Source organism: Fistularia commersonii, chromosome 22 (assembly GCF_037954325.1).
Source record: "Fistularia commersonii isolate RoL2024-O1a breed Wild chromosome 22, RoL_Fcom_v1.0, whole genome shotgun sequence".
NCBI classification, from domain to species: Eukaryota; Metazoa; Chordata; class Actinopteri; order Syngnathiformes; family Fistulariidae; genus Fistularia; species Fistularia commersonii.
The window spans coordinates 12,091,074-12,101,698 of record NC_141305.1 but is presented as its reverse complement, the minus strand read 5'-3'; the positions used below and the strand labels follow the sequence as shown (position 1 = coordinate 12,101,698).

At 41.1% G+C, this 10,625-nt stretch overlaps 1 protein-coding gene across 1 annotated transcript in view; it reads right to left on the bottom strand.

The window, feature by feature from the left end:
- Positions 1 to 7,966: 7,966 nt before the first annotated feature.
- LOC147221734 (homeodomain-interacting protein kinase 1-like) overlaps positions 7,967 to 10,625 on the bottom strand; it is a 30,744-nt gene continuing 28,085 nt past the window's right edge. Inside the window, exon 10 of the mRNA XM_086169223.1 lies at positions 7,967 to 8,279. Within this exon, the coding sequence (XP_086025349.1) occupies positions 7,967 to 8,279 (313 nt within the window). The remainder of the gene's footprint in view (positions 8,280 to 10,625) is intronic.

The following is a 10,625-nucleotide window of genomic DNA, read 5'->3' as shown; positions in this document are numbered from 1 at the left end:
TAATTCCTAACAATTACGTTGCGCTTATTTGAAAAGTGTTGTCACCGATGAAAAAATACAGTGTTAATAATGGAATGGCTGCAGCCAAGGGTTGCCTGACAAAGGCTACAGTGACTGCAGACAGACTGACAAAACCTTGTGCAGTGAAAGAAAATAAAACGGCAGGACAGAAAGAAATCCATGCCACACGTGCCCTGAAGGAAACTGAAGAGAAGAAGAAATGAGAGGACAGAAGAAAGGCCTGGAGTGGGAGGAAAAAAAAAAGAGAGCGACAGTTGATAAAAACCAGGGTGGAATGGGACAGAAATTGCATGTGGTGATTTTTCTGGCTATCTGAGTGGCACCTGAATCTCTTGATGATGCATCTCAAGCCTCCTAAACAGACGATCGACATCACTTGTTGCAGTGTGTCGGAGTCGGAATGAGTCGGTAAATGATGGGGGGTTGCAGGTATTCAAGATTCAAACAGCCCAGAGTGAATACTTGGAGGCGGACGCAGCTCCATGGATCTTTGAAAATGTCGGACGGCGGTGTCAATTGGCAGCGAACATGAGTTAAGGTGGAATAAAATTACACCCAGTAAATTCTGCACACGCTCACACAAGCAAATACACACCATCTTATTCACACTGTCAAGAAAAAAATCCCTTCACTGCAACACTGAATTCAGTATTCTGAACAAGTGGATCTCTGACTCTTCATGTCAGCCAGCCATGTATAAAACATTTGACGCTTAAAGATCCTCCATTAAAGTAGGGTCAAATAAGCCCACTCCTTTAAGATTTTTTCTTTTTCAAACTAAAACGCTCCAAGTAAAAAAAGCACACGAATCAAGTTGATATATCAATGATGGGTGCAAAGAAAATTGACATTTTGGATGCTATCACCTTGCCATACTTCTGATCACCTTTTTTGGTAAGTAATCAATAATCTACATTTGGATTCTTTACTCTTCTGAGCAGCACAACAAGACTGACTTATTTCAGCCCTGGATAGTTACGTGGATATCACAAAGGAATAAATAAATACTGCTGTTTACAGCTGTCTTTTGTTTTTGATGCTAGTAAATGAGGCCCAATATGTTGGGAGGTTCGGTCTCCGCTGGACACAGTGGAAATAATGCCGATTACACATGGCCACACCTGAGAGACAGTGAAAAAATGAAATTCCAAAAGGAATCAGTACCTGCTGAACATCAACTCCGCCCCCCAGGTGAGTTTGGTTCGCTGGCAGTGATCCCTCTGCACCAGAGTTTGCAGCAGGTCTCTACCAGAGAGACAGAACCAAAAGACAGATTTCTCCCTGCTCCTCAACAACCTGTGTCAATCCACTCTCCACAATGGTTAATCAATAACATCAGGAGTATCTAACAGGTTGTCGCACAATAACCTGAGCAAGATAACCAGAAAACAACCAGACAGAAGTGATCCAGGCAATGCAGAAGGTAAACAATGACAAGTCAGATTTTTTCAAATTATACATCAAGCATAGTCCATAAGGGCCTCAAATACCTAAGCAAACGATATTTTGGGGGAACAGTTAAACATCACAACCCACTTCAAGTTGAAACCTATTCTAACAAATAGTAGTCAGTTACTGATGTTCCAACGTATATGATTGCCGTGCCATTATGTGTATGTTTGGAAAGCAATGGGGTGGGCATTGGGTTGAGAGAGTGGAGAAAAATCAATTGCGTATTTGTGTGGCTGTTAACATTATGCTATCAACAAATATAACATTTAATATTGTAAATATATAATAGTCCGTCACACGGAGCATCTTATGTTACCAGAATTTCAAGGGACTGACACAATTAAAATATTTTAGGTGACTATAATACAAATGGGTTGGACAAACGCAGCAAGCAAAAATCCAAAACATTCAATTCAAAATAGACTTTCAATTCAAAATATAAAACTCTCACTTATTTGAAATCCCTGAATGTGTGACAACGACAAACAGTTCAATTACAGGCCTGTCCAACCATAATATGGTTTTAATTGTTTGAAAATTAATGAAAAGGCATTCGCAGTGCTGGTGAAATTATTCTGCAAAAGCAGAGTTTGCAAGCATGCCCGAGAACAAAATGAGACTATTTGAAAATTAATTTAGCTGGACGATATTATCCAAATTTATGAGGTAAACACCAGCTGTGGTATGATGATGGAAGAACTTACAGATATGATGCAGTAATATGTTTTTAGTGTATGCAGTGACGTGCAGTGAGGTTCATGGCTGGCGAGGCACTGACGTCATCACCGTCAGATTTACAAACATATGAACCCTACAGAATGACTTATTCACCTTTTTTTTGGCAGCGGTTTATGTGTTCTGTTTAAAACATCATATCAGCATTCTGTACATATACAAATTGTAGCATAGAAAAAAGCACATGTAAAAAACGTTATTGTCTCTTACCTGTACTTATAAATGAAGTCCATGCGCCGCTCCTTCTGAAGCATCGATAGCTTGCTTGTAGAAGTCTTCCGTTTCTTTTTTCAGTTTTAAAAGTCTCTCGGTCTCAAAGGAAATCGCTACCAGTGAAGACAGTGGTCCTTGATCGGTCCTGTTCCGACTGTATGTTTTGATTCTTCTCGGTGCCGAGAGTGAGCGCCTCACCGATGCTGTCGTAGCCGGAACGGAGCAACTTTGGCGCATCAGGAACAGTTTGAATGAGATCCCTCTGGGACAAAAAGTTTAGAAGCTGCCAAGGAGATTTGCATTCATCCCTCACAGTTCGTGAGCTATACAGCCCGATGAGATCGGCAAAAAATAGCTGGACTGCTGCACTTGACTTGCTAACTGTTTACTGTAGCTTGCTAGTGCTCCCCTACCATGAGGCTCCGTCACTGCATGCCTCACTTAGTGTCTTCGCAGTCGTTTTATGATTACGAGAAACACGAAACATACGTTACAGTTGTTGACGAAAAACATTTCACTCATCAGCAAAACTATGGAAATTTAGTTCATATATTAAAAGTGTGTCTTTTAATAGTGACATCCACAGAGACAGCAATACGGTCTCAGCGCATAGCACGGCAGCACAGTTAGCAGAATAATTGCGCAATCCATAGAGGGCTCAGCTGGTTGCTACGTCACCACACGTCTCTTCTTCATATTTGAACGGTAAATGTGAATTTCAATTAGCGATTTTGAAAAAAAACAACTAAAAATGGTGAAGCTACGTGGAAAATAACTTCATAATTAAATTCACTGAATGAATTTAAACATTTAATTTATTTTTTCATTTTGCATTTTTCTCTTTCCATGATGACAGGTGAGGCCCGGCCTCCCCTGCCTCTACTGACTGCGCGTCACTGAGTGTATGTTGTCCGGCTACCTATCTATCTATCCATCTATCGAAAAACCCACAACTTTGCAGGTTTTCCCATGGCTGAAAATAGATATTCACCAACTAATTAAGAAAATAAATGCCGTGCTTGAATCCTCATTAGTAACAAAAATCACACCGGCAAAGATGAGCAAACTTATTTTCAAAGAATTTAAAATGATGGCAATAAAGGAGTTGCAAGGAATTGCCAACTGGGAAGGAAAGGCTCAGCCCTCAAGAAACAACTAAATCTTGTGATTAATAGTGAAAAAATCTTTTGTGAAATTGAACATAAATGGAATGCTCAGTAATGATAATGTGGAAATTGCAAATGGTTTGGAGACATTTTCATCAAATCGGATGAATAGTCATCAAATATCCAACCAGTTAAGTTAGAGGCACTGCCAAGCTCTTTTAGTCTTTTCATATTAAATGGGTAAATCAAAAGGACATTGATTACATTTTAATGCAACCTGTCCGAGGATCATTTGGGTCCGGAAATCTCATGTATCAAAATTTTTAATTCTCTTCTCCGACCACTATTGACACATCAATTAGAGCAAATGAGTTACCAAAGCCCTGGGAAAAGGCAATTATAACTTTCATTCACAGGTCTGGAGCGCCTGACCCGGGGTCTCATTTGTCAACCATACATACTCACAGAAGTGTCCTTAAAGAGTGTGCACGAACATCTATCCATCCATTGCTTACCACTTATTCTGGCGTCTATCCCAGCTGGAACCAGTCAATTGCAGTTCCACAAATACGGTACAAAGAAATGTTCCCATGTCTTCCAGTTAACCTGCTGCATATTTGTGGGCTGTGGGAGGAAAGTAGAAAACCCAGAGGAAGCCCATGCAGACGCAGAACATGCAATAATTGATACATTGAAATAATTTTTGTCCTTATGTGCACGCTAAATTTCAGTCGTCCAAAAGAATTTAGAAGCGTTTCACTGCGCAGTTGATAAATTAGGCCCCTGGTGCCCAAATATCGACCAGTTTACCTCTTACCCAATCAATCTTGTATTTGGAGAAGGGTTTTTAACGGTTAGCAAGCTGTTATCTCCAAAAAAACAATAAAAAAAATTAGTGGTGATAGTATTATCAGGCTTGAAAAAACCCAGACAATGTTAACCACAAAACTCAGTATACTCAGTTTAGAATTTTTCTGATGAGACTAATGTTTGAATTAGATCCTGTCTTAAGCACAGGGAGCAATGGATTAGATCTAATTCTTCCCTGTCAACTGACCAAAGTGGGAATTCAATATTTTTCAATTTTAGGCTCCTTTGTCATTTTTTTCAGCGCTTTGTCCAGTGGTTCCACCTCTTCAGCTGATTTGGTCCACATGGAAACACAACCGCCACCCATGGCAGGCAAGCAGTGCAGACTTAAAGGCTTCAACTTCAGTCCGACTAGTTGCCAGGATGCTTTCTTTCCCTTCCCAGTGGACTGTTTTCCTTGGGAGACCTTCCGCAACCGACTCTCTATCCAGAATTCAGGAGCGTGTCTTCCTGGTGCAGACATTACCTGTCTCCAATTCCCCTGTTTCATCTGTGTTCTGTTATTACGAACCGTTCACCCAAACTCTCTCTGTTGGTGTGGAGTCACCGGTGCTGCAATTGGATCCATCTGTTACCCCCTTTCTTTTTTTACTTTATATATTCATGATTTGCCCATACATGCCAAATGTATGAAGACAATACAATTGTACATGTGTCAGGAAAAGCTCCTCATAACAGTAGAAACACTGTCAAAACAAATGCCTGGTGGAGCAAAGGGGCTTCAACACGACCATGACCTGAACTATCGACAGAAGATGTCGCCACTGTGCTTTTCCAATTAAGAGAAATGACAATTATGAAGTAAATATCAACGAGGGAGAGAAAAATCAGTTAAACTAGTTTTAAATGTTTAGGTGTTCTTGTCAGAACCAATTTCGACTGCTTTCACCTGATCAGACCATACACAGTTTACCCCTCCAAGACATGCCATGATATTTTCCCATTTATCATACTGTACAACCATTTGGGGCAAAGCTAATCAAACACTTGCACTAATTAAGTCATTATATTAACAGGCACTAAAGATAATGGATCAAAAACCTGTCAGATGGCACCATAGTCAAATCATCAAGCACTATAATCTATTAGCTTTTGGATAGTCTGTAGGCTCACTTCTATTTTCGAGCGTATGAAAAACCTTGTTTCTGAAATTGTCTGCCAATTGTTAAGCAAAGCAATTAGAACTGGGGGTTCAGCAAGCAGTGATTGTAGTTCAGTGAAGCACAGAACAATATGTCATGGGTCTAAATATGAAATGAACTGGACCAAATTCCCACACAGAAACAAAACAATGACATGAGGTTTTTGACACAGATGTAAAGCAATGGCCTGTTAATGTTGACTCCCATAGGTTGGTGTTCTTCAGCTTTTGTCTTTGTTTTTATATGTTTAGTATTGTATCGTGATTTAAAAAAAAAAAAACCTGCATGCTTGTCATCTGTTTGGTATGTTATATGCAAAATGTCTAATGCAGTAGTCCCTGCTCAGTATATGTTGGAGCAATCAACAGACAAGATAAGATAAGATTTTATTGATCGCCATGGGGGATTTTCATTTGTCACAGCAGTGCAACACTAACAATATCAATAAATATGTTCATAAATCTAAATTGAAGAGACATACAAATAGAAGAAACAAGTGACAACAGCAACAGCAAGGATAAAAATAGATAACCAAAAAGACGACAAGGATAAAAATAGATAACAGAATGACAACAAAGATAAAATGATAAAAATAGATAACAGAATGACAACAAGGATAAACATAGATAACAGAATGACAACAACAAGGATCAGTAGATATTAAAAAAAAACATACAACCGGCAACACTTTTTGATAGCAGTAATGAAAGATGTGAACATCGACTCAGTCACAGTTTCAGCATAATTCCACATTACAGTGCTATCTATAATATGCACCACCATTTGCTCCCGACCAAAATATGGTTTTATTGGATACTTTGCATGACAAACAATTTGTCCTGCAACTCATGACAAATCAAATTTACTTTGAAGACTTACAAGTATATCCTTTTGACAATGACCTTCCCATGTTTTGGGACGTATTGGCGGAGAGTCCCCTCTTTGAATCCCCCACCTTATTGCGGTGGAGGGGTTTGCGTGTCCCGGTGAGGGTCTGAGAGCTTTATGCCCATGGTAAGGTCTACCAACGGGTGACCCAAAGAAGTCCTGGGTGAGGGACCAGACAAAGCATAACTCACTTTCACTGGGTACAAAGTTTAGATACAACTCACAGTATTGACCTGCTGAACTGCACAACATTTGTCTGTCTGTAGTTGACCTTGAGGAGCTTACTCTGGAGGCATACTGGGGCAATGCACACCGTCATTTGACGTTTGCTGCCAGGGGGAACGATGACCCATACAAATGCAGACAAGTTTATATGAGTATGAATTTCTTATCAAGTACCCAGCATGTTGATGTGGCCCCCTTGAACCTGAGGGGATCCAGGGCTCGCTGCTGAAATTATCTCTTGCTATAGCTGATTGCATGGAGCAACAGTTTACACAATGTGGGAAGGTCAGCTGGCAATTGTGCTGGGCTTGTATCTGGCCGGGTTGGATAAGCTTCCACTGATAGTTGCTATTCCCATGCGCATGAGTCGATTAGGACAGGAGTCACAGAATATGGTCCTCTATCTGCTATGTACAGTACATTATGGAAAATCACAGACATCTCTTCTCCTTGTCTGTCCCTGTTCCTTTTGCCAGAGAACTCAAGAAATTAATGAATTCGTTCACTATCTACCATTTAGGGACACAGGGATGCCAGAGTCCATCCCAGCTGTCACTGGGCGAGAGGCTGGGTACACCCCGGATTGGTCACCACTTAATTGCAGGGGCACACAACCGTTCACATTCATTTGTACATCTGGGCAATTTCCAATTAGCAGCTTAATGTTTTGGGACTGTGGAGGAAATGGGAGAACCTGGAGGAAACCCATGCAGAAAGGCCCCCTGTGGGAATCAAACCAGGGTCCCTGTGCTGTGAGGCAGGAGCACAAACTACCGTGCCACCCAAACAAGGAAATAAGCATTTGAAATTCATACACTGGTAGGAACAGCACCTTAAATAGTTCTCTCTATTCTTAGTATCGTGGTACTGTTACGCTTGATAAAACATTTCAACTGCTGTCCAGTAATAAACACACACCTTTTCGTGTGTTAGTTACCAGATTTTAGGAAGGAAAGATGGACAGGTTGACCAGCTGCTCTGTATATTTACTGACACTCCAGGGTGAAAACTGAAGAAATGGCAAACATTTCACCAGAAGTTCTATGCTGGAGATGTACACAGATGTGACATCGCAGACAAAACCATGATATACAGTATTAGAGATTTGTACTTCATTCACCAGGTATCAGCCATTGTTGTCGAGGATGCCTCGACAAGGACATGTGTTGACAATGGCAGTATACAGTCAGTCATCAACAGAAGTGAAATATTTCACACTCTCACTAGCTGGCTGTTTGGAGTAAAGGTGGTTTGCACCACAGTACAAATACCAACGAAGGAGTTGCAGGATCACCGGCAGAACAACTCCAACATTCACTGAAGTCCTGACGGCAAGCGAACTTGGCTGAGGTGTCGGAAGCACTCCAGCCACTGGTGAGCAGCCGGGCTATGAGTTGTGGCACGGGTGAGACTCTGGGCTCCACCGGGGTTCCGGCAACAGTTGGCGATGGGTGGTGGTATCAAGGGAACTCCGGCATCCAAAGTCGTACAAGAGAGAAGCCCTGTTCGGGAAGGGCAGCCAGATGGAAGGCTCTCCGATGAGAGACACCCCATCGGGTCATGGGAGGCCAGGCAAGAGGAAGTGGCGTACACCGACAAGAGAAGGATGAGGGCCAGGGAGATACAGCTAAAGCGCACATAATAGAAGGGATGCCATGAGCAACAGCGGACAGAGTGAGCACACAAATGACCCGGGAACCAGGGAGGCCAAAGCTCCAGTTTTTAAGTCACTAACAAGCACCTTGCGCCTCCTCAACGCACAGTAATCCGCAGCAGGTGTGCTGCCACAGACTGCCATTCACCAGGAAAGCACATGACTACCGCAAGCTCGACTCTGACACAAGGTATGTGAAAAGGACTAGTCTTCATCGAAGAGTTAATCTTTCATCATAACCCCAGCCAGACTTGTACCCCTACCCGGAATCTTTTGTTGTGTTATTGATAAAGTAAATATTTAAGCTGCATCTTCTATTAAATTTGTACTAGGTCATTTTTATTTTACATGTTTCCTGCCCTGCAAAATATTTTTTTTCTACATTTTCCTTCCTTCTTCATCAAGTTCACATTTTAATGTAACCATTTTTTCCTCTGCATTTGTGTCATTATTCTACCACCCAGTATGACGGATAATTGCATTCCACCAAGAGATATACACACACTACTGACTCAGATATTCAATTTTACACACAATATTTATCACAGTGGAAGGTCTCAGTACTTTAATTTCTAATTTGTTGACTCCCTTCTTTTAATTTGATATTACTGGCGAGCCACTCCTGACATGATGGCATTTCCCTCTGGGTAGAGAACAAATCTCCCTCAGCAGGTGTGTGACGTTTTCCATTATTACAGCCTGTACAGGCAATAGAGCAGCCTGTATCGCCTTTAATTATGGATGTAATTGGAGGAGTTATTCTCACAGAGAGGAAAATACAAATTTGTGAGGGGGTTAGAACACTAAAAACTGCAAAACTGCAATCTATTTCTTCATGTGTATGATCAGATTGACAGATAGTGACAAATGTTACTCTATCCAGTACAAAGGGGAAATATTGGACCTTATGTTTTCGGGTACTTAAAGCCCTTCAGTTTGAATGTCTTGTTGATGTTTCATTTGAGAGAACATGGTAAAAATATAGTACATAGTAGAACATAGTAAAAATTTTCAAACTGAGTGCTCATTCGATACAAACAAGACCTTCACTTTGAAGTATGTAGGATTTTTTTCTTTTCATATTATGTGTACGTCTCAGTGACGTGCAGTCAGTAGAGGCAGGAGAGGCCAGGCCTCACCTGTCATCATGGAAAGAAAAAAATGTAAAATGAAAAAATAAATGGCTATATTTATTCAGTGATTTGTACCATAAAGTTATTTTCCACTTAACTTCACCATTTTTAGTTTTGTTTTTTTTGTTGTTTTTTTTTCTCAAAATCGCTGAAAAAAAATTCACATTTACCGCTCAAGTATGAAGAAGAGACGTGCGGTAACACAGCAACCAGCTGAGCCCACTATGGATTACACGATGATTCTGCTAACTGTGCTGCTATGCTATGCACTGAGAGCGTATTGCTGTCTGTGTATGTCACTGTTAAAAAAGAACTTTTAATATTTGAACTAAATTGACATAGTTTAGCTGATGTGTATAATGTTTTTCTCATCAACAACTGTAACGTGTTTCTTGAAATCATAAAATGACTGCGAAGAGACATTAAATGAGACACGTAGTGACATTGCCTCGTGGTAGGGGGCACTGGTGATCCCAGGGATCCTTCTTACTACTCGGCTACAGAATAATATAATTAGCAATAGCAAGCTACAGTAAACAGTTAGCAAGTCAAGTGCAGTCCTCCAGTTATTTTTTCTCGATCTCATCGGGTTGCAAAGCTCAAAAACGGTGAGGGATGAATGTAAATCTCCTGGGCAGCTTCTCAAATTTTTGGCCCAGAAGGATCTCATTCAAACAAAGTTGCTCCAGCTGATGGTCTTTTCGGCAGCTGGTGACGTGTGCTGTTTGGGGTAACAGAAGCTCAAGGTAGAGGTGAGACTCCATCAGGGATCAGCTCTGAGCCCCTTCTTGTTTGCAGTGGTGATGGACAGGCTGACAGATAAGGTTAGACAGGAATCTCCATGGACCATGATGTTTGCAGATGATATTGTGATCTGTGGTGAGAGCAGGGATCAGGTTAAGGAATATTTAGTAAGGTGGAGGTATGCTTTGGAAAGCAGAGGGATGAAGGTTAGTCATAGCAAGACAGAGTATATGTGTTTGAATGAGAGGAACCCGGGTGGAACAGTGAGGCTGCAGTGAGTGGAGATCAAGACGTTGGAGGACTTCAAGTATTTGGGGTCAACAGTCCAGAGCAACAGAATTTGGTAAAGATGTAAAGAAACGGGTTCAAGAAGATTTGAATGGGTGGAGAAAAGTGTCAGGGGTACTATGTGATAGAAGACTATCAGCCAGAATGAAAGGAA